Source organism: Pistacia vera, unplaced genomic scaffold, assembly GCF_008641045.1.
Source record: "Pistacia vera cultivar Batoury unplaced genomic scaffold, PisVer_v2 Contig593, whole genome shotgun sequence".
NCBI lineage: Eukaryota > Viridiplantae > Streptophyta > Magnoliopsida > Sapindales > Anacardiaceae > Pistacia > Pistacia vera.
In genome coordinates, this window is record NW_022196438.1 from 27701 (window position 1) to 53195 (window position 25495).

Here is a 25495-nt window from a genome sequence, read left to right on the forward strand (position 1 = left end):
TTGTATGGAGATTTTTGTAAAATTTCTTTGTAAGTGTAGTATTACTCGTAAAGAAATGGTGCTCAAGGGAGGTATTTGAGGAAAGCTAAAATGTGAAAGGAGGTTTTTTGGGATTTCTTATATGGGGGAGGCATTAAGAAACCCCGATACCCCAGGGGAGTACATGATAATAACCCTTTTTTAATTTATTAACTATGTTAAAATTACATTATGATTTTTTTTTTTTTTTTTTTTTTTTTTTTTTGAGATTACCTAAAATAATTTTAAAAATCAAGAAGGTGCAGTCGGCCCATAACATTAAAATATGATGAAAATGCAAAGAGAAATGTAATAATTAATTTCTATATATTATTTCAGTAAAAGAATTACAAAGATATGGCAATGTCATAAAAAATCTTATTAATGAGCGTTGCAGTTAAAATATCTAGTAAATAACAGAACTCTGAGATACCTATATATATATTACTGTCCCAACGGTTTAATTGCACTTTCTTTAACAATCAAAACAAATTTTTTTTTTTTTTATCAAGCTCTCCAATTAATAAAATTCTATGAAGATTCGCTAAGGAAAAAATCTAACTTTTTAATAAAATAATAAACATAATTAAGTCATAATATTAAGCATATTTCAAAAATAGGTGGTCTATATAATTTCTTCCCTTCTGGGTGTGCAAAATTTTTTAGGCAATAAAGATTAGTTGACAAACGAATCTCACAAATTTTCTCTCATATACGTGACGTGAAAAAAAGTTTGTAAAATTCGTATGTTAAAATAATATTGCCTTTTTTTGGGAAAAGAAATCACCAATTGGGTTGCACCATTTTATCACTAAATAATTTAACTTCCGAATTCCACCCCAGACCCAGATGATAAAACAAAGATGGCAAAGAAATAACTTTTTCTTATTCAATATAATAACTTTTATGAAATGTTTACTTATTCATCAATGTTTGATCTGGATATAATTCATACAGTGGGGAAATGAGATACTCCTTTTCAGCGAGTGAGAGGCCTTTCAAGGTCCTTAACATATGAATATTCCACCGGCAGTGGGATATTGAGCTCTGAACAAACCAAGCCCATGATTCTTGCAGTAGCAGCACCATATGACATTTTGTTCAATGACACCGCTATAGCAAATCTGTTTTTTATGTCGCAGAAACCTGTTGATCCACCCATGCCCGAGTGCCCAAAACCGATAATCAATCCATTGTCGGCTCTATTCCTCTTAAACCCTAGTCCAAATGGCCCATTTGGCAACGCCAAACGCTCATAATCACCCACACCCAAGAACGCATCATGGATTTTAGGGTTACTAAAAATCTTGCCACCAATATTTATTGGCCTAGTGTTATCATCACCACTAGCATCTTTACCCTTATTATTTGTATTGTTCTTTGAAGCAGCAGGTACCTCCTTGTTTTTCTTACCTTTTGGTTTTTTTAACTTCTCTTGTGAAGGAAATTTGGGGATGTGAGGGTGACTACCAAGTGGTGGCTTGGATAAAGAGGAATGTGGGGGTGGGATCGCTCCCCCATCAGCTAGGGCTGCATAGTAGCGTGCAACTGCACGGGCTGAGCAATGTAAATTAGAAGCAGGTAAGATGGCACGGCGAACGTATAACATGTTGAAAAATACCGGCAAGCTGGTGATGATCTTTGCAACTTTGTCAAGCTGGAACTCAGGGGGTAGGTCAGAATGATAAGATTTGTCCGCATACTTTTTGAGATCATATTCATCTATTGTAAGAGTTGCAAGTCGAGATTCCACACCTGGAGGATAGCCATTGAACGGCATGATAATGCCATTGATGACAGCTATTTCAGATTCATAGTTACAGTACACTACAAAGTTTATGTTCTTTTGAATAGAATATAACTGTGTGCACATATTCGTGTAAACTTTGTACTAAGTAACATGAGAAGATTAAAAAAGTGAAGTTTGACGAGTACCTGCTGGAATTCCAACATATAGCTCGCCTTCAATATTTAGGGGTCGAATGAATACTTCTTCAAGAATCTCCTGAAATTTCTTCCCGGATGCTCGCTGTATTATCAAAACTTATCATTAGAATGGGTTACTACATAGAGAAGTTGAAAATATAGTCAAATTCTTTAATCACTCTGAAGGCCAGCAAAAAGATCTAACTCACAATCAATCAAGTTGGCATACCTATGATCATATGGCATCTAGACACAGCACCATATAAATATAGGCAAGATATTTGTTATCTATAGATTTCAGGGTTTATAAAGCTTCAGACTCAAACCATAGTGGACAAGTTATATTCAATTGAAAGCAACATTAGCATGATACAATACCTCAATTATTGCACCACACAGCCAACCAAAAGACAGGTAGTGATAGACCTGCCGTTGACCGGGTTCAGTTTCAGGTTTTAATGCCACAATCCGTCTCAAACAATCATCCCAGTCAACATATTCAACAGGATTTTCTTCTCCAACCTCAACCAAAGCATTGTGCAAACCACTTGTATGGTTAAGCACATGATGGACCTAAAATCCAAAACCAAGTTATATTGGGTTACCGACATAAGAACTATGGCTAACGACAGGATATGTTTAAAAAGGTCAAAGGATAAGATTTAAACCTTTATGAGATCTTTTCCATTTGATCCGAATTCAGGCCAAATGTTAGCAACATTATCCTCAAGCTTGAGTTTTCTGCAAGACAAAATGCCAAAATTTGTTAAATTGCTCGAACATCTAATGTAACGTTGACAATTTAGATCACAAAATGGTCTCTCATGTACCAAAGTATCCATTAATTTGAGAATCTTTATGGATCAATTTGCTCATTGCAGATTTGTTGACCCTAGTTCAAAATCATTGACAAAATCACAGCATCTTTATGGAATTCTACAGGGGTATCCTAGAATAATTCCACAATGAACTAAAGGCATATGATTTCAAACTCTGCTTATTTAAATATCTCAAAATACACCATGCAAGACATAATGAAATGAGCTCCAAAATCTACAATATGAATTACATGTTCCATTTACTAGAATGAAGAATTTCTGAGTCTCCACTATTTCCCTTCGCAAATATGTGTCATTTGTCTCTCACATCTTTCTGCTTATTGGACTAAATATTAATGTCGATAAACCTCTACTATATAGCTTACGCTTTTGGGTAGAGTGGTAACTCAACATGGTATCAAAGCCAAAGATCGCAAGTTTAAATCCCCACATTTTAACTAGATAAAAAAAATATATATATATATGTGAAAAAAATCTAAGTTTCATGTGAGAGAGTCTATTGGAAAGATATTAATGTTGACAAGCCCCTCCCCACCTACTAGCTTAAGATTTCAGATAGAGCAGTAACTTAGCAGCTAACATAAAGATTTTTGTTATTTTGTTTGAGAAGAATGACATGAAGTGCACCAAAATACTTGAAATCTTGGGTTACAGTAGTAAAACTAATGAACAAGACTCGAGGTGAGGGTCACTTTGGTAGCCAACTCTTTTGATTATACTTGTTCAATTCTAAATTTCTTATATAAAACCAAAGTGATAGGTATATCAAAAGAAACCAAAGGTTTGATGCTAGTTAGGACCTTTACAAATGCGTATCTTTATTAGTTAAGAAGTTCTCGAGTAATATATTACATGGTCATCTTTTCTTCATTTACCCAATTACCAAAAAGAACTCTACTTTTCAATATGAAGAGGAATAGATTCAAGTCCAGGCATCAATATTGAGGGCCATGTCCAACTATATTGCAAAATGCCATGACCCTCAATAAAATACATTTTGTAGATTTCCAAAAAGGGACACACACACACACACCAAAAAAAAAAAAACATTGCCAAAATTTCGAAAAAGGTCATGCATGTAAATCCCTACCCATGTCAAAATTTAATTTTGCTGGATCATATTGAACTAAGTTCTCCTTTTAACAATGTCCTCTGACATGCAGTTGATGTGGACCATCCAAAACATCAGCATAATCATGCATTGTTCAAAATTTAATAAAAACTTCTCAAATGATGTCTAGCCAGACCTCAACAACATAAATTAGAAAACTAATTATTTGTTGTATATGTGCAGGGAATAGCAACTACTCAAATAAAAGTTTTGCACAACAAAGCATAAAGATTTACAAACATAAAGCATAGTACCCATAAGAACAATTACATACCCTTTGTCAACCAGCCAGTGTAACAATCCTGCTGTGATGCCCTTTGTTACCGAAAAAACATTAAAAAGACTATCATGCTGAACAGGACGAGGATCATATCTACCAAGCACTCCAGCAGCAGTATCTATAATCACCTCACCATCTTTGTACGCACAAACCTTAAGACATCATTAATGAAAATCTCATAAAAAGTGAAGAACAATCATGTCTACGTTTCTGCTTTTTCATATTTTGGCATCCAAAAATAGAGAAATAAGCTTATTAATCATCCAACAAATGTTAATATGGATTTCAGACTAAAAAGTTATATATAAAATAAAGGTGAAGCAACTAATGGTACAGAAACTGCAAGAAAATAATTCCTTTTTGTGAATCACCTAGCTTCACATATCGTACACTAAATCTCTTTTTTCAAAATTCACTATAAATACCTTTTCACTATAAGTACCTATTCCCATTAAACTTTCACTCAATATCAAAATAGTATAAACATATTGCTTTAGCACTCTCCACTTTAATCGTAGAGAGGTAGATAAAGGCTTTTGTTGATCATGACTACAACAAAAATAAGTAACCCATGTTACCAACCTCTTGGGAGCATAGTTTTGTTTTCCTGCTTTGTTAGCAGCAATACAGGTGATTTTCAGGAATTTAAAGGTCTTTGAGATTAGCTCTACCAGCGATTCAGCAAAGATCTCACCACTTCGAGTAGTTTGGATGAGCCACATGAATTTCAGACTAAATAAGTGTTATTATTTTTAAAGCTGCATTGAGTTTCAATTTTGTAGTCTAATTGCTCGGAAAATTCTAGCAAGAGACAAACCGTCAAAGTTTGATAAACTGATTGTCTATGGTGATAATGACAAGTGTCCCACTTGGTGCATAATATTACTTTCATAATTGGATGTCAAGCACATCCAAGTTTCTGAAAATCTGACATTCTAAACAAGTGCAACCACCATTATGATTAATTTTTTTTTTTTTTTTTTTTTTTTACAGATGTTACTAAATGCAATGGATACTTTTCAAAAGGAAATGTGGAAAAATCTAAAAAGGATTATCCTATACAATAATTGATAGTTAGCAATATTCTTTGAAACCAAAATATTGTAATGATCTTAGGCTTCATAAATCCAAAGGTGTATCATTAAAGTTATACAAGTTCAGGCATTAATAAGTAGGTTGTAGTATGCTTGCTAAAAGCGATATCATTAGTTGAAGCCATCAAAAACACATACAGGACTTCTTTAGGAAATTCTCTATGAAAGGAGGAACTTTTGATAACTTTGCTTCAAAAGTTTTTTTTTTAGGTAACGGAGGTATCCAGGCCCACATTGGAGCCTGCCTAATCTTCAGGGCCACAGAACACCCTACAAGCTCAATGGATCAAGGTAATTACACAAATGTGGTAGATACCTCTCCTACGACTCGAAACATAAGACCGTCTGGGTATAGCTAACCCCAGTGGCTAAAGGGTTTGCCATCCGGCAGGGGAGAGGTGCTTCAGAGTTTTTTTGTGACATACTTTAAGGTTGATGCTGCAATTACATAAATGTCAGGTAATCAGGTTTGTTATATGCAAAGTCCTGCATTTACTTACAGATCTATTTCCAGCAACATATTACATGTGACCTTTCCAAATATAAGCAGCTCAACAACCTATATGAAGTCTATTACATTTGCAGATCCTAGATCATCCTATGTTCTCCAGGGGATAGAGGCATTAATTAGTTATCATTGTTTCTTGGTTGTATTGTTATTATTTTTTCTATCTAATAACTGGTTACCCCAAAATAATGGAAAAAAATGTAGGCTTCTAACAAAGTCACTGAGCTCAATCAACTTGTTATCTTTTAACTGAGACTACTACAACACCCATAGCATGGAAACTAACAGCTCCAGAGGTAGAAGGGAAAGAAATAGAAAGTAAAAAAATATGACAAGCTTTAAAAATGAAACAATTGGAAAGATACCATTCAGGTTATTAAGCTGCATGCAAAAATTAAAATTGATGCAGACCTGAATTCCAAGTATTCTGTCCTCATTCCCCAGCTGAACTAAGAATTCCCTCAACTTGGCCTCCACTTCAGAATGGATTGGAGTATCATAAATCCAGTGGGGATTTGTTGCTGGTCCCTTGTTCATGTTTCTAAGAAGTTAAATTACATTGTAGTCAGATATGAGCCAATAACAAATGTAATGAAATGACATATCAAGGTTAGAATGAACTGACCCTTCTAAAACAGATTCGGCAAATGGTCTCATAATATCCAGATATACTATGCGAACATTCATCATGGACGAAAGACCTGAACAATGTTCGATAATGAGATAAAAGTGCACAGTTGATTAACACAAGGTGAGCAATGGAGGTCTCTATACCATACCTCTTAGAAGAGTAAGGACTTTTGAAAACATTACAAAATCTCCAGGAAAGGCATCAAACTGGAACCAAAATGTCTAACTATATTAAAAATATGAAAGAAATTTTGAATGCATGTATTAGACAAACATACTGAAAAAAGGAAATGGTATGGCCTTACAGGATTAAAGCGTTTGATTTCTTTTTGGGTAAATTGCATCTTTTCCTGTATATGTTTCATGCTTTTGTCCTTTTCCTCAGCCAAAGTTTTCATGGTTTTCTGTACACAAGGAGATTAGCAAGAGAATCCAAGTTGAGAAGAAAATATCAGAGTAGTTTAAACATACATGAGCTTCATTTGCTGGTGTGGAATCACGGAAGAATACAGTTGTAACCTCCATAGCCTGCTCAGGCATGTCTAGACGCAGCTTAAGTCCCATTTCTGCCATGGCAGACAAAAGAGCTACATGGTCCCCCTTTGACAAAGACAAAAATAATTATTTCTTAATCTGGAAAGAGAAATAGTTTGAAGAGATATTGAAAGCAGAAAGACAATATCAATTGACAAAGTGGTTAGAAATCGAAGTCAAATCAAGGTTGTTAGGAAATCACTCTTCCCAAAAGTTAAAGCATTTATGTAGAGGTCAGACAATAGCATATGGAGCAAACTGCAATCACAAATACAACTTATTATAATTTCATTAATACAATATGGAGAATCAAACAAAAGCCTACTAGTCAACTTGGCTCTAATGGCAGGTTAAGCAACCACTTATTACAAAAGCTTAAGCTTATACATAAGAATCTAATAATAGTATTTAAGCTCTAACAAAGGTAAACCAATTCAAACTCTGAAGGACTAAGATTTAAAATTCTGAATAAAAGAAAAAAGCCTTCCACAAATACTAAGCATAAAGTTGGTGAAAATTATTGAAATTGAGATATTCTCCCCCATCAAATCAAGCTAGTAACATTATGATGAATACTTAACAAGCTAAGTACATAAAATAATGAAGGTCTAGCCTTAGGCATTTAATCAAAATAATGAATGCTAAGATAAAGTAAAAGATTACTGCTAAAGAAGAAACAGACACGAGTCTTTCGTGCCAGAGTGATCAACTCATAGACACGCACACAATCAATACATTGCATCATCAGATAATTTTTCTAGTTTCTACAATTCTTTACAATATTATTCTAAAATGAAAAAAAATAACAAAAAGTTAACCCAAACAGCCAAACCTCTGAACAAGCCAACAAAAATTTTGCAAGTGCTTGTCTCACAGAGTCGGATAGTTTCTTTGTGAGCCCAAAGTCGAGCAAAATTGGACAGTGAGGAGCCTCCTTGCTAACAAGGAAATTTCCTGCATTAAAACACCCAAGAAAGAATTGGAATGGGTAGTAGGAATTGACTGTTGCAGAAGTGGTATATTGGTAAACAGAAAAAACCAACTTCCATTGTAGCACTAATATTGGATTCAGTCTGAAGGTCAAATAAAATTTCAAGACAACAAGGGTAAACAAAAGAAAACACGTGAGAAAAAGTACCAGGATGAGGGTCAGCATTGAAAAATCCATCAACATAAATTTGGTGGGCATATGCACGTGTAATTTCTTCTACAATCTTCTGCTTGTCAACCCCAAAAGCTTCCAGAGATTCAGAGTCATTTAAACGTATCCCATCCATGTACTCTAGAATGAGAACAGCTTCGGTTGACTGACCCAAAAAAAAAAAAAAAATAAAAAAAAATAAAAAAAAGATGCATATTTAAGCATTTGAAAATGAAAAGGCAGTGTTCTCTATTCTAAGAAAGTCAAGTTGCAAAGTAAACAGTAATCAAAGTCTAGCATTGGTACCAATTAGGTCAACCGCCAATCCAAACTAAAAAAAAAAAAAACTCCCTCCTTCCCATTACATAATTACCATGCTAAATGTTACATAATAGTTATAGCCAAAAGATACGCCCATTTGTTAAAAGGATATGCCTGAAATTTAAAAATTTTATATTTAGTGATAAAACTTGAACTTATTTTCTTTGGGACAAGACTTTTCTGTTATTCTTTTAAATTTTTGCCATAACTTAAGCTAACATAAGAGTAAAAACAAATATTCCCGACTTCCCATCCTTCAAATTTAAACATAGCACTGAGTCAACTAAACTCCAGAATGAAGACTCAGCACTTTAAATTTGAAACTGTAATAAAAATCGTGCCTGAATAACTTCCGGAACAAGAACATCAACTGTATTGGCAGGTTTATTATCTCCGGATCTGTTTTTCCAGCCAAGATTGCTATACACATTTCTAGTATTTTCTACAAATAAAAAACAAGCATCAATAAGAAAAATAAGACAGCATCGATAAGAAAATTTATCCATACAATGTAAATGCAAAGTCATTCCCTAATTATCTTATCATAACTCATGCACGTACCACTTTATGCAGGAACAGAAAACAGCTAATTTTTGTTTAAAAAATACGAAGAATCTTCAGTTCATTCAGAAAAAATTATCATACCAGCTTCAAGATTGAAGTCAAGTTCTTTTGGAGTTTCTCTGCACCATTCGTCTAAAACAGGATTGAAGTCATATAGCGGTTCTGCCCAAGCTATCCAGTCAATAATCGATTTTACATCCTTCAAGTCCTATATAATAAGAGCAAACCTAATAACCATTTAATCACTGCAGGTTTTACTTAGCATCCAAAATTTATATACAAAAGCATGTAAAACCTCCAACATAATTGTCTTGATGCCCGGATGTTGAACTTTGACAACCACATCCAGCCCATTAATCAGCTTGGCTCGGTGGACTTGTGCAATCTGCGTAACGTAAAACATAAAACTCCCAGAATGTAGTGACTAATTCAATAGCTCAAACTACCTATTATAGTTGGAGAATCTTACTGATGCTGTTGCCAAAGGAGTTTTGACAAAATCCATGAAGATATCATCCATGGATTTACCCAACTCTTTCTCTATGGTCTGACAAACCTGTGCAACCAAAACTTACTACACTTAGATATTCCGAAGATGTCAGAAGAATACGCACATACCCTACGTGAGTCTTGGTGGCGGCCACATTTAACCGTTGAGAAGCTCCTACGCGGCGACATGAGGCTTCAAGGGGCAGCCATGGCCACCGCACACCAAATTTTCCTCTTTTCATTTTATTTTTAATTTTCTTAAAACCCATTAAATTTGATGATTTTGGTTTGAATACGAGAATGATCTTGTTTAATACAGGCTGAATGGTGAGCATAATTGATGAATTTTGAGAATATTTTGATGAAATATTGTCGGATTAAGGAATTGTTTTTGATAAATAAGAAAATTTGACGACTGATTTTTAGCTTGTAGTTGATACTTAGTAGTACCTTTCATATGTTAAAACAAGGGATCAGTGACTTAAACCCCTCGAGGTTTAGCAAAATATATAAACCTTGTAATTACTCTGAACCCCATGCCGTCAAGCCTCTAAAGTTTCTATAATAGATTTAACGTTAAAGAAATGTTACCTTTAAAAAGATGCATACAAAGAATGGTATATAAAGATAGATCTTATCCTTAAAGAAAGAGAAAAAAAAAAGAGTTATATACCCTTCTTTGTATGCGTCTTTGTAAAGTTAATATTTTTCTTTAACATAATCAATGGAAAAAGAGTAAAATATACCTCGATTTAGTATTAAGGTTTACCGAGGATTGACTGAATTTGATAAGGCTCTAATAAATATGAGAATTCACTAAATTTGACCAAACACAATCACGGATTATGTTAATTGTATTTTGAAGTTGACTAATTTACCATAAAATTTATTAACATCATTTTAAATTTAAAAAAAAAGGTAAAATAACTAATAAAGTTTTAAAAATTCTTAAATAACACAAATGCATAACCTTAAATTAAAAATTCTAATAGAAAAGGATTAAAAAAAAAGGTTCAAAGATGAAAACATAATAGCACTTTAAAACACTATTAAAACAACCTAAAAAAAAAAAATAGAGAGAAGATAAAATCTATAAAAAAAATTTAATTTTTTCAAATTTATATTAATTTACATTTTACCCTTTCTACAGTTAAAAGTAATCAAAAGACATTGATGGCAATACGGGTGTTCGGCTCCAGATACCCTGCATTTTTTGAAAGAATCGGAACCAACAGTTCCTTGAAATTTGGAACCAAAACTGGAACCGACGGTTTCGATTCCTAGGTACCCAAAACCGGAACCTGTAACAATGGTTCCAATTCTGGTTCTGGGTACCTTGTAAAATTCATGACCCCCCAAAAGTTTTTAAAATGGCAAAAAATCTCTTAAAAACTTACAAATACCCCCCTACCTGGCACTTGTTAACAAAAATAAAATTACAAATTATAAATTCAAAATTACAAACTCTATTACTTTGTAAAGATAGATTCTCAAAAGTCAAACCAACTCACTTTAAATGTTATGAAATATAAATATAAATGCATTCACATTACTTTTTCTACAAAAGTTTTTATTAACCTCCTACTCTTTAATTTTATTTTATATTAGTCTCGGTTTCTGGTTCTGGTTCCGGTTCCTAACTATATGAATCGGAATCGGAACCGCACAGTAACGGTTTCAAAAATTTGGAACTGCAACCTACCTGTTAACAACTGATTCCGGGTAGGAACCGGAACCAAACCCCAGGTACTCGCTAGTTCTGGTTCCAATCGGTTCTTTTAAACACCCCTAGATGGCAGGGGGTTGAAAGTAATTATCAATACTAAAGGGAGGTTTAAGTAATTTCAAGTACTACAAGGGGTTTACTATACTTGGCCGAACCTCGGGGGGTAATCCCGCTTAAACAAACCTTGAATCCCTGACGGCATAAGGACCCCAGCCGGTTTTCTGCTATTTTTATATTGTAACTGACCTTGTTGGCGAAACTCATTTCTATTTTCTAGCTTATAATTCATGATTAATAAGAGATCAAGTTTAAACCCTTGAGGTTTCCCCTAATCTATAACCCCCCCATAGTTTTGATACTCAAAACCCCCTACCATGTCATCATACCCTTTAGGCTCTGTTTGTTATGGATAATAGGAGATTACTGAGATGATGTAATCTTATATTATTTGATTACCACATTTGATTGTCAAGCAATATAAGATTCTGGTAATCTTCCATTGCCAATAGTAGTTTCTAATTGTAATATAGGAGGTAATCTGATTATCTTTATTCTTTTAGGTATTTTAAGAATACTTAGTAATCTTATTTTTGTTACAATTTTACCCCTTATTAATAAAATTTTAGGACAATAATGCCCTTGTTTTAAGAATAATTTACAAAAATATCAATTGACTATTTTATCCTTATATACAAAGTTTTTAGAACATAAATACGTTTGGAATTTAAAAAAATTACCGAAGGGTGGTGCCCAGATCTAGCCACCACTGTCAGCCATCGAAAACCATGCTAGTGGAGACGGAGTGGCTCACGGCCGACTTTCTCTGGCCGACTATGTGCCGCTAAGGCTGTTTTTGGCCATGGATCTATGATCCATGGACAGAAACAGCCAGATCTGGCCTTTCACGGCCAGATCTCCATTGTCGCTACTGCCTGCGGTGGTGGTTGGCCGCGAGCAGTGGCTTCGGGTGAGTGAGGGTGTTTTTGTTAAGATTTAAACTTCTTTTATTGTTGGAGTGTTTTAGCTAAATCTGAAATGTAGGGGGGGTTAGAGGAAATTATCTAAAAAAATAATATTATATTAATATTTAAAAATGAGGACAATTTAGTATTTTATATAATATACCCATCAATTTATTCTAATCAAGCAAACACATTTCCCTAAAAACTCAGGAATCTTCAAGATAATCTAACTTTTCGTTAAGATAACATTCCCAATAATTTAACATTTCCTGAACCAAACACACCAAAGTTTATCTAGTTAGTTTTAACCAAATGAGGATAAATGACCTTAATGCCCTCACCTGTTATGTCCGTCAATTCCAACTCACCCTGTACTTTTACTTCATCTCTAGTAGCCCTAACACCCATACTAGGCTTAAAAATTATTAAATTATGTAAAATATTACAAGTTTTATAAAAAAATAAAAAATCTAAAATAATAAAAAAAATTAAAAGGTCCAAAAAAGGGAAAAAGCATATGGGAAAATGGAAAAACATCTGGAAAAATTTTAAATATATATATCTGAAAAATTAAAAATGAAATTATCTAAAACTTGAAAACCTTACCTTTTAAAAAGGAAAAAAAATTAATACTAATCTTAAAAAAAATGGAAAACTTTTAAAAAAATATTGAACTTGGCAAATTTTTTTGATTTTAGCTTCTTATTTTTTTGTTAGGTAGTTTTTTTTTTTTTTTTAAAGTATTCTTAATTTTTCGAAATATTTAAAGTTTTTTAGGATTTGTGGTTGGCTGCGGATAGTGTCTTCGAGTGGCTGGAGATGTTTTTGTTAAGCTTTAAACTTTTTTTGTTGTTGGAGTGTTTTGGCTAAATCTGAAATGTAGGGGTTAGAGGAAATTATTCAAAAAATAATATTATATTATTATTTAAAAATTAGGGCAATTTAGTATTTTATATAATATACCCATTAATTTATTCTAATCAACCAAATACAGTTCCCTAAAGACTCATAATAATCTTCAAGATAATCTTTAACCAAATGAGGATAAATGACCTTAATGCCCTCACCTGTTATGGCCATCAATTCCAACTCACCCCGTACTTTTACTTCATCTCTAGTAGCCCTAACACCCATACTAGGCTTAAAAATTATTAAATTATGTAAAATATTACAATTTTTATAAAAAAAATCTAAAAATCTAAAATAACAGAAAAAATTAAAAGTCCAAAAAATGGAAAAAGCATATGGGAAAATGGAAAAAAATCTGGAATAATTAAAAAAATATGTCTGTCTGGTAGTTTGGAGAGTTTTTGATATAAAGTTAGCTTTACAAGTTATAGGGGTTGTAAATGTATTAGCCCTTAGTAATTATAAAACTTTAGGTGCTTTTTATGCTTTTTACCCTTGATTCTATTAAAACTAACCCAAGATACGTTAGGGGATCTGGCGGTAAGGGGCTTAGAGTAGTTGCCAGAACCACAATGGGGCTCATTGAGCTAGGGCAAACCTAGGGGAGTTTAAATAGTAATCCCTGATTAATAATATTAACCTATAATTAATAATACCAATGATATGACCTAAAACTTCTCTAATAAGTACAAGGGTAATTTTGTAAAATATTTTTCACACATGATCAATATAAAATAAATAAATTTTAAGATGCATTAAAATCTATAATTGTTCAGTGAGAAAATAAACGACTCTTAGATTTCTATTATTTTTTAATATACAAAGTTGAAAGATAGAAGACGAATCACCTCTAATAAAGGACGAGGAGGAAGCGAGTCTTGTAGCGTTTTGAGAAGAGATATGTACTCCACCGGAAGCACATCAGCACGTGCCGATAAGTACTGTCCAATTTTCACCCATAAGCCGCTCAACTCAACCATCAAATTCACAACCCGTTGAGCATTTCGCTTATGAGCTTTCTCCCATAATGCACCTCTTTTAGATTTCTGGGTCCATTTCTCTTTTGCCTGTACACCCTTTAGTAAATATTAACACCAGATTATAAGTCAGTAAAATTTCCATCCACTTCACATAAAAAAGTAAGCAGTAAGGAAGAAACTTCACCTTGTAGTCCAGGAAAATTTTCAAAGCCATCTTGAATACTTTCATGCGTCTTCTGTAAATGTTTCCCCATGCCATCTGAAACAATAACAATTACATACCAATTTGGCATTAACTCCAATGCATGCATGAATATAACAAACACTACAAAGGAAATTACCTGAAGTTATGTGACGTCGATTTACAAAGGAACTTCTATCTACTTGTTTTGTTCAGTGTTCACCGCCTCGTATCATATATATTTCATTGGCAACTGACGTCATTTCATTAAGAAAAAAACTGAGGTCCAATAGTCAACGAACACGTCATCCACCCCTTTCAATTAATTTTCGTTAAATTAATTGAAAGGGGTGGCTCAAAGCTGCCATTATACAGTTGATTTAAGTTAAAATATAGTAAAATGTTCTTGATCTAGCGTGAAATCTTATCTAGAGATATTCTTACCTTGTTATTGCAGTTCCGTCAAGTGTATTTAAATATATTACCAATGACATTGTGCAGTGAATCATTTAATTAAGCTAATATACAGTGTAAAGTTTTAATTCCTTTCTGCTCAATTGCTTGCCTTGATTGTTCTCTGCCTTAAGAATATTGAAGCTCATTGAGCTTTTCGAAGCGGCTAGATTAAACTATATGTATATCTGTTTCTTCCAAACTAATCCAGGATTTTCCATGGACTGCGTTGAGCTTTAGTGAAAGAACAAGGAGACCTACATGTTTCAGAATGGAACAATTACACACTTGCAGTTTCAGAATGGAATAATATTTATGAAAAGTATCTACCATAAGGGTAAAATAGACAATACAATAAAAAAAGTTTTTAATTTCCCAAATGTTTTATCAAATTGTTAAATTTAATATATTAATATTTTGATCATATGACAAATGTCAGATATTAGTTTTCTTTTTTATAGTAAAAGAAATTATAAAATAAGGGTATATTAGTCATTGTATCAATATTATAGGTCCGAATTAATTTTTTACGAAGTGTCTATCAATTATAAGAGTGCGATAATTACATTCTGAACCCTGGGGGCCGGCCTCTTTTCTTTCAGTAAACCTTAGGGGTGTTTATGTAAAAACATCAAACTAATATGGATGTTTGAGGTTCTTCAATGAACTGTCCAAACATAAACTTTATCAGACTAATAACTCGGTCCATATATATATAATCCGGAGCCTGCTTCATATTGATTTCAGTTAATTAAAAAGTTATGAATATCTTTTATTATGGTGCTGGATTGACTTGCTAGATGATACGCCTTTGAGCTAACACCACTAAAATTAAGCAGCTACTTTGTCTATAGCATGATTTTTTGTTTTTTTTAAACCGAGAATGTCCGAACCAACTTGCTTACATATAGTTCAACTAATCTCTCAATGTCCTAAAGACAGTCAGATAAATTCTCCAATGACCACTCCTATTAGTAACTTGGGTAGATCGAACTTATGACCTTTTGAATAATCAACAATGCTACAGACACTGACATTTTTACACCGAAATTTTGTACCTACTTACGTGTATATTGACTCAGACTAATCAACGCATTTTACGTTATTAAATTTTTTCTAATGAACGGCCGTCCATAACATATGGATGACCGTTCACTAACATGGACTCCCGTCCATATTATATGGACGGGAGTCCATTTACTACGGACGGACGTCCTCATTTAAAGGACGCCCGTCTATTGTTAAATGAAATAAAAAATATAAAAATTAAAAAAAAAAAATCTAGAATGGACGCCCGTCCACAATGAATGGACGCTCGTCCATTATGTAAGGATGGCCGTCCGTATGTAATGGACGCCCGTCCATAAGGGATGGACGGCCGTCCTTTATTTTTGGACGGGAGTCCCTTCTCTAATTAAATGCTCTCTCTCTTTCTTTGCGACATGACTTGAAGAAACTTCACAGCCACTGAAATACCAGGTGAGTTGTATCTCCTTTTATTGCTAAAAAATTTCTAAAGGTGTTCCATTGTTCCACTTTTTAGTCTCTCCATGCGGGCTTGAAGTCCAGATAACGCCTTCTCATCCATGGGGAGAACCGCACCCTATACTTCATTCTCTACACCAGGGTGGTGTTTATTAAAGGCCTGCTTCCAGCTTCTGGGTTCCCAGCAGCTGCAGCCAATTGCATGCTCTTCATCCTTTCTCTAATGGCATCTAATGTCCCCGTGGTCACTGCAGCTTCAATGATGATTTCCACTGTTAAGTTTGTTTTAACTAAATGAACCTTATGTTGTTGTGAATCTACGAGGGTGGTATAGACACTTGAAAGATAAGAAAGTGATTTATGTAGTGAACACATACTAGAAATTTAATAATGACTTAAAGAAATATATGAACACGAATAAAGATGAAAGTAGAAGAAATATCTTATACCATCAATGGCTTTAAGAACTTTGCTGATTTTCTTCTTGCAGCCTTCGCAGTGAATAAAAACTTTCAAGACCCATGTCTGTAAAACACAATAGTGATATGAGTTAAAGAGAGAAACGAATAAAGATGGACTGGAGTCCAAATTGTTTTGTTTAAAAAAAAAATAATGGATGGGCGTCCAAATTTTATGAACGGCCGTCCATATCAACTGGACACCCGTCCATATTAACTGGACGCCCGTCCATAAAATTTGGACGGGCATCCATTGTTTTTTTTTTTAAACAAAACAATTTTTTATGGATGGTCGTCCATTCCATTATGAACGACCGTCTAGGATGTATGGACGGCCGTTCGAAATTATTGGACGACCGTTCATTTATGTCAGTATTCAATTATCCAACGTGGTGGTCTCCACGTGTTTCGGTGGATATAGCATTTTTCTTGAATAATATACTAAAGAGTCTTAGTTGACCGTTGGAACACCCAATAGTGGTTAAATTACATAGCATGATATTGTAAAGTACTCAATAATAAATTGTTGTTGCTCTAAGTGCTCCACCATGCATATATCTCTCTAAAGTAGGACTATAATTAATTAAAAGTTTCATTTTAAAATATTAATATAATTGTTGATTGAAAATAACGGCAATAAAAAAATTTAAATTTATGTTAAAGGTAAGAAAAATTATGGATTATATTATATAACTCCTATTTTAAGTGTGAGTAGAAAACTAACCCATTTATAAAAAACAAAAGGTGCTACACTCTATAGCCTTATTACATAACTAAAAGTCAAAAATACCCTCATTGATATAAACCAAAATCTGAAGCATTCTCTCTATCACAGCAACTTCCGAACATTCAAACAACAAAACAAATATTTTGGGTTGTACAATCATTTTAAGTTTTATGAATCAAATTCTGTTTTAGATCATTGAAAATGTTATTGACCATTTTTTAAGCTTCAGTAATGCATTTTTTGTTTTAATTTTCTCTTATTGAATGTTTGGCCAGTTGGCTAATATGAAAGTAAATTTATGCTTGATTCTCAATGTTCGGTGCTTCTGGTTGGTTGTTAATGAGCCCTTATTCTCTTTTCTCTCTTTTTTTTTTTTTCCATTTTTTTTTGTGCATTGTAAATTTATTCGCGTGCATCAGGCGTAGGCCTGCAATCGAACTGAACATGAACGAACATGCCTGTTCGAAAATCGTTCGATAAGCATGTTCGATTGTTCATGTTCGAATGAACACACAAAGGATGTGTGTTCGTGTTCGTTCGATTAACAAAAAGCTTGTTCGTGTTCGTTCGACTAACTTGTTTGACTAACTCGTTCAACAAACTTGTTCAACTAACTCGTTCGATAACTTGTAAATACAATAACTCGTTCGAATACCTATTCGAATAAAAAATATACACCAACTTTCCAATTCATGCTCTAAAAAACAAATATGCAACAATTTATAATTCATACCCATTTAATTCAACATTTGAAAATAAATCATCTCTCTATCTATATTTATATTTTAAACAAATCAATAAAAACTCCATAAATTAAAATAACTAACCATCATAAATAATAAAACTTCAAAATAAATTAAACAGAACAATAAATCGTTCAAAACAAATTTAGTTCCACATCAAACATGACACAAACAAAAAGAATTTGTTTACATATATATTTATTATCATTACATAAATTATCATAAATATTTTAAATGTTTACATATATATTTTGTATCAACACCCATAAATTTATAATGGAATGAAAGTCTATTATAATATATGATCAACACATATGTGTGATTAATTTGTTATATATATTATCATTACTGTCTACATATATATTTTGTATCAATACCCATAAATTCATAGTTAAATGAGGGTATATTATCATATATGATCAATATATATGTGTGATTAATTTGTTATATATAATGTGTAATTGTGTATATACAAAATTATTATCACACATATATTAATCATGGGTTAAATATGTTAAATATGTTATGAAATTACCAAAATTATAGGTTATCATATATTTATTATCATTACATAAATTATCATAAATATTTTAAATGTTTACATATATATTTTGTATCAACACCCATAAATTTATAGTGGAATGAAAGTCTATTGTAATTTATGATCAATACATATGTGTGGATTAATTTGGTTTATTAAGCTATTATGTTATTAAATTTATTATGCAATACATTACTTGATTGTACAATATGTATGTTCATAAATTTTTCATATTATATTAATTAAGCTATATATATTAAATTTGTCACGCTATATATCATTTAATTATACAATTGTTATATTCATCAATTTTCCATACTATATTTAACTAAGTTTATTATATTATTAAATTTGTTATGCTATACATCACTTGATTATACAATATGTTATTTTATCAATTTACCATACTATATTTATTATTTTTAATTGAATGCTATCTTATAATATTTATATTGATTATTTAGAAAAATATGAAGCTATTATGTTATTGATTTACTATATTATATATCACTTGATTATACAATCTATTATGTTATTAAATTTGTCATGCTATATATCATAATAATTTATTACTTTTTAATTAAAATGCTATATACTTATATATTTAATTATTGATGACATTTGGAAAAAATCCAAACATATTATATATATAAGAAACAACAAGTATCATAATATTTTATTATTGATTACCATTAAAAAAAATTCATCCAACTAAATCAAACATATATAAAAAAATGAAAAAAAATTTTAATTATAATAATGCATAACATGTTTTTCAAACATAAACGAATGAACAATCGAACGATTGTTCACGAACGAAAGATCGTTGAACGTATAGTGTTCGTGAACATAATCAAACGAACAACCCCTGTTCGAACTCGATCAAACATATTATCGAACGAATATCGAACTGTTCGTGAATATATCGAACAGTAATCGAACAACAACGAACTTTCGCCGCACTGTCGGACTTCATTTGCAGCCCTAATCAGGAGCAAGATGCAAGGGGTGGGACGTCTTTGCACTTTCTACAAGGAGCTGAGTGCAAGATAAGATAGCCCGTGATAAGCACAAGATGGGATTTATTAGGGATCGCAAAGGGGGTGGGGCTGGTCGGGGATAGCCATCCCTATCCCCTTCCCTGAAAGAAAATGGCATCCCTATCACTAGTGGCAGACTCAGGATTTTTGCCGGCCTCCATAGCTCCGTCATTGTTTGCCAAACAACTAGTAAAATTTAAAAAAAAAAAATCATCAAACCTTAAAACAAAAGAAATAATACCATATCAAGAACTTGAAAGTAAAGAATGAAATAATACAATACTTTTCTATTTGAATAAATCTATGAGAAACAAAACCTTGAGCAAATGTGTTGAAAATAACATTCAGTTCACAAGGAAACACAAAAAAATTGTTTGTAGTCAATATTAATTTTTTGTTGTTCTTTCAAATTGTTGGTAATGATTTTAATCTTGATATTGTTTGTGTTGTTTAGTTGTCCTACATACATAAGTTGATACTTTGTAAGAACGTTATGAAATTCGGCTCGGCCCGACCAGTTTGACTAGTCGACCGAAAATTGAAGACTCCACCAGTTTAGACCGAAGATAAACCTGACCTATGAATTTAACCTGGAGTGATCTACGATCAGATCGTCGGAACAATAGTGAACCGCCAGTCCGATTGGCCCGAGGCCCAAAGCGGGTCACTGAAAATGTAAAACCCAGTTTAAGTTTTCTTGGATTCCTAAATCCTAATTCAGTACAACCCAATAAGCTTATACTCTTCTATGCTCCCTTCTTGTGTTTTCCCTCTAGGTTTTAATTTAAAGTTCGAGTCTGTTTCTCTCTTAGGATCTGATTGAGTTTCCTTTGTTATAACAATGAAACCTATTTGTCCAGGTCTTGTCTTTCACGTTGCTGTTTGTTGTGGAAGTACTTTGTGTTTTTCATTGAATGAGTTTAAAACTCCCTATTCAGCAAATTATCGAGAAAAAATGTGGGTTTTTTTTTTTTAACATTTTCTTGCTTTACTTGTCTTATTATTGTTATTTTTTAAAAGGGTCAAGTTCTGATCTAAGAATGAGAGAGAGTAACTGGGGATGAAAGTAGTGAACTTTGCTATTTTAGTGTAAAAAAATCATAAAGTTGATCACTTCAGTTACAGGCCAAAGAAGAAGAAAAATGATTGCTACTACCAGTAAGGAAGATGGGAAATGGAGGTGGGGTCTTCTTGATTCTCTGTGTTTGAGCATCTATAAAAAGAATGCAGAACTATTCACATTGTAATGCTGATTTTTTTTTTTTTCCTGAGTGAAGCAAAGGTGGATGCAAATGATAATCTGAGGACTTTGGACTGTTTGAGAGGAAGATTAATTGCAGAAAGACAAGCTTCAATGGCTGCAAAAGATGATGCAGAACTAATGGGCATCAAGGTTTGCTTATGATTTACACTTCCTTTTCAGATTTTGTTACTGGGGACATTTGGTTTTTTTTGATTGTATGAATTGAAAGAAGAAATTTGAGATTGTTGTTCCATTTTTTGTGTCTCTGTTCAAAAACTTGTAGTTGCATATATGGGTTTAAATTGTAACTAAGTGCATGAGAATGTGGTTGGTGTCATGAATCAAAGCATTTAAAGAGCTCAAAATTGCTGTTTGTTGTGGAACAAGTAATTTTTATTTTCATTAAATGAATTCCAAGCTCTTTACTTGCAGCCAATTATAGAGAACAAAGGGTTCTTTGCTGAGTTTCCTCCATGGTGACTCGTTGAGAACTCAACTTCAAGAAGGTTAGTTTTCTGGTGTATTTCTCGTAGCTGTGTATATGGGTAAAACTTTTAATTGGGTTTATGGAAATTTGAAAAATTGGAAATTATTAATATTTATGATGTTATGGGCATGATGTCATCCCACTGAAGCATGATGATGTCATCAGTACGACTGGTTCAACCCCTCGACATGGGACTCGATTGCCTGACCAGGTTATTATCCAAGTTGGGTTTTAAAACATTGATTTGTAATGATTGTTTTCATTTTAAAATTTTGACTTTTATTGTTGTTGATGCTTGATTTTGACACCAACTATTCATACGTGAAAAATGCTATGCGGACTTAGAAATCACACGTGATATGGAAGTATAAAAAGTGATATTGAACGGGTAGCCCTTTCTAAAGTGGTTCGGATGCTCTAAGGCGAATCCTACGTCCACTGTAATTATATTAATGAGTGATTACAATCAGGCCACACTCAGCAAGTTGGATTACAATAGAGAAAATAAATGTAGAGAGGGAGAGTGAGCATATGTTTTAAGCGGCGGATGAACCAATCCCGTAAAATAGAGGAGAGCCCTCTATTTATAGTTGGAGGATTCAAGTTGGTAATCATTATTCTGTGTGCGAGCAGGTGTGGTGCAATTTCTAACCCGCTTCCCATTGATTGTCTGCATGGGAGATATTCTTAAATTGCGTGGGGCTTCAGCAGGTGGACAATTCCTAGCCACTCATAAGCCTGACATTCACCTGCCTCACTGACGATGACCTTAACCTTTTCGTCCTTGTGGGACGTGGCTGCATCCAGACAGTAGAAAACCTTCCTAAATTCTGATTGGTCTTTACTGATTTAAGCTCATGTCAGTCCTGGTTTTTTGGGCATAACAGAAGCGCCCCAGTTTTTAAGGTTTAAGGATTGAACCTTGAGAACTTCATGATTATGCAATGACTCAGCTTGTCCTAGATGACGCTTGATCGAGTCGATCGAGCTATTTGGATCCCTGAGAACTACACTAGTGACCTGATGTGGTTTTTTCTAACAGGTTCAACGACTTGAGTCAAACCCTAATCAGTACCATACCAATGCCCCGAGTCTCGACCATAACTCACGACCTGAAAAGACTCAGCACATCCTTTACCAAGGGCAAGGAGTCGCATCGTTTTGAAGTCGATGCATGACAAAGAGTGTTTATTTGAACGACCTCTTCAGATGTTACCCATTGTGCTTAACGGTTCACCTAACCAATATAATAACCTTTCTGGCAGGCATGTCCATTAAGCAATAAGTGCCAGCCATGTGCATTTAATGCAAGTCATGCTGAAACGACATTCTCCTTCAGGGCATTAAATGCAAATGGGGCACATATAATGTAGAGGAGGGAGACTATGGTTACCTGTAGGAGAGCGGACAAATAGCGGGTCGATGAGGTGCCAGTTCCTGTCGGGGCAGACACGCTAGTGTTGGATTCCATGGGGTAACTCCCGGAGCACTTGCAGTAGGTGGTGTATACTCTGTTGGAGTGCCAACTGGCTTTGACCTTTGAGGAGTTCATGGCTTCTCGGCCCACGGACTTGATGACTACTGCTCTTTAGTTGCAAAGCCAGGTAGGGCAGCTCATCCTCATTGAGGACTTCAATATTAGTTGATGTTGTTGAGGTGGCAATTGATTTATGCCATGTGGAAGTCAAAGGTTGAAATGGGCAGTCAAAGGTTTTTGCTAAAAGCTAAGGGGCAGTTCAGTAAAATTCCAGCCTTCAATAAACCTAATATCAATTAGGTTTTTCGCTCATTTCCTTTTCTCTGGAACTTTCTCTCTTGGTTAACAGAGAGAGAAAGTTTGTTGCAAGATGAGGATGCGCTGGAGGTTTCGAACAGCGTTGATTGAATCAACGGTTGTGGTAGGTCTTAGCTGGTGTGTTTTCTGTTATTTTGTTCTTCTGTATAAATCGTTTCTAATGCTTGGTTATTGGGGTGTGTGTATGAGAGGTGTTGGAGATTTGGGTTTACAGAGGGGTTTGTACACTGTGTAAAGGGTGAGCGTATCTCTGTAAGAATCTCTTTATTCTCATAGTGAAAACTTACTTATTGCCCTGGAGAGTGGACGTAGGTAATCTATAAGATTACCGAACCACTATAAATCTCTGTCTCTTTTATTTTCATCTTTTATTTGCTTCATAATTTTGTGGATTATATCTGCTGGTTATATGTTGCTGTTATCTGCTGTTGAATCTGATTTTGCTTCCAATTGGTTCTGTGATTTGGTCTCTTGAATTGTAACAGTTGATATTCTAGCCTTAATAATTTTCGAAAAAATGGGGGTTAACTCTTGCTTCCTTTCTTATGCAGACCTTACTCGCCTTGATATGGCCCAATAGAAGGTCAATCTAGACTATGTTGGAGGGATCCATGACTTAAAAGAAGAGAATGCCAAACAGAAGAAGGACCTCAAAGCTTGGGATATGGAGGTGAAGTTGTTCAATGTCCGGGCGAATCAATACCTGGTGGAGAAAAACTTTACCTTTTGCACCCTGGATTTCCAGAAGGTTGAGCTCAAAAGCAGAGGCGAGTAGAAAAAAGAGCCCCAGAGGACAATAGTCAGACTCACCAAAGAGAATGGCGAGAAAGAGAAGGAGTTGAAGGCGAACTCGGAGTTTCTTGGGAAGGCGGAGGAAGAGAGAGCTTGGTTGTGGGAGAATTCTAAGAAGCAGAAGAGAGCATTGGAAATGGACCTCGAGCTTTCTCGAGGACGAGTCACTTCATTGACTAATCAGATGAAGCAGTAGAGCCTTGAACTCGAAAGGAAGGCAGTTGACTGGGCAATTTAGGCTATTTACAGCTTACAACCAAGGAACCCAAGAATGGATCTCTCTAACCTCCCACTTGAATATCAAGACATCTTTGCTTCCATGGCCTAAGCTCATGATGAGGCCAAGGAGGAGGAGGAACAAAAGCCTTCTCCGAAGGATGATCAACTGGAGGAAGACGTTCATGAGGATCCAGCGATTGACCTGACAGTCAACGACCAACCGAGGGACAAAAAGGTTGGAGGCCAGTGATCACTTTTTTTGCTTTTTCTTTTGACTTTCTTTTTGGCTGCCTAATGTACTTGTTCAAATCACATATATGAAAAGAGTATTTTTAGACATTTACAATCTCGAATACTTTACAAAGCTAATGTCACATCTTATCAAGAAACTTGTAAAAATATCACAACGAACAAGATCATGTAAGACATTCATTCAAGGTAAAGAGGAACGATTTATCCATAAAGGTTACAAAAGAAACTTTACAAGTAAAAGATATGGAAAACTGAGAGCGAGCCCAGAATTACTGATAATAGGCGCAAATATGTTCAGTATTCCAAGCTTGCGGTATCTCGAAATTGTTAAGTCTCTTGAGATGATACGTTTCTGGTCTTATCACTTTGGTGATGTGGTATGAACCTTCCCAATTGGGTCTTTATACCCCCGTGCTTGGTTCCTTTGTGCCGAGAAGGACTTCTTTTAAAATCAGGTCACCGACCTGGAAGTCTCTTCTTCTAACCTTAGAGTCGAAGAACCTTTTCGTACGCTGCTAGTAAGATGTTATTCTCAACTGAGCCTTGTCGCGATGTTCTTTGAATAGGTCCAGGCTTGTGCGTAGAAGCGCTTCGTTATCCATTTCTTTGAACAAGTCTCTCTGAAGTGAACCGGTCCTTACTTCCACCGAGATCATCGCCTCACAGCCATATGCTAGTGAGAAGGGAGTTTTCGAAGTGGAGGTTCTCAGAGTCGTTATGTATGCCCACAGAACTTCAGGAAGGTCATCGACCCAATTACCTGTGGCAGGGCCAAACTTGACCTTCAAAGTATGCTTGATCGTTTTGTTGATAGCTTCAACTTGACCATTGGCTTGTGGTCTTGCTACTAAGGTGAACTTTTTGTGGATCCCTAGCTTATCACAAAACTACTTGAATTTCTCGTTTTCAAACTGCTTTCCGTTATCAGAAATGAGGTATGTGAAATCCCGTAGTGGCACACTATATTCTTGAAGACAAAATCCTTGAGCTTCTTAGTAGTGATTGTGGCCAAGGGCTCGGCTCGGCTCGGCTTCAGCCTATTTTGTG

At 34.3% G+C, this 25495-nt stretch overlaps 1 protein-coding gene across 1 annotated transcript; it reads right to left on the reverse strand.

The window, feature by feature from the left end:
* Positions 1 to 882: 882 nt before the first annotated feature.
* LOC116110053 (probable protein kinase UbiB) lies at positions 883 to 14291 on the reverse strand. The gene is made up of 18 exons (XM_031396293.1): positions 14217 to 14291; positions 13901 to 14128; positions 9436 to 9522; positions 9262 to 9351; positions 9048 to 9174; positions 8744 to 8844; positions 8079 to 8247; positions 7773 to 7894; positions 6878 to 7006; positions 6712 to 6810; positions 6556 to 6613; positions 6402 to 6477; positions 6188 to 6317; positions 4169 to 4326; positions 2613 to 2685; positions 2323 to 2517; positions 1954 to 2047; positions 883 to 1773 (listed from the first exon to the last, which is right to left on the reverse strand). Exons 1-18 carry the CDS (start codon positions 14289 to 14291, stop codon positions 998 to 1000), a joined length of 2787 nt encoding a protein of 928 aa, XP_031252153.1. The 3' UTR covers positions 883 to 997.
* Between the last annotated feature and the right edge of the window lie 11204 nt (positions 14292 to 25495).

Excerpts from the sequence above, each read along its gene's own strand:
- LOC116110053 (XM_031396293.1), bottom strand. The coding sequence starts at position 14,291 with ATGGCATGGGGAAACATTTACAGAAGACGCATGAAAGTATTCAAGATG. Across the intron at positions 9,352-9,435 it reads CTCCTTTGGCAACAGCATCA|ATTGCACAAGTCCACCGAGC; the intron begins GTAAGATTCTCC and ends TACGTTACGCAG. Across the intron at positions 4,327-6,187 it reads ACAGAATACTTGGAATTCAG|GTTTGTGCGTACAAAGATGG; the intron begins GTCTGCATCAAT and ends TGATGTCTTAAG.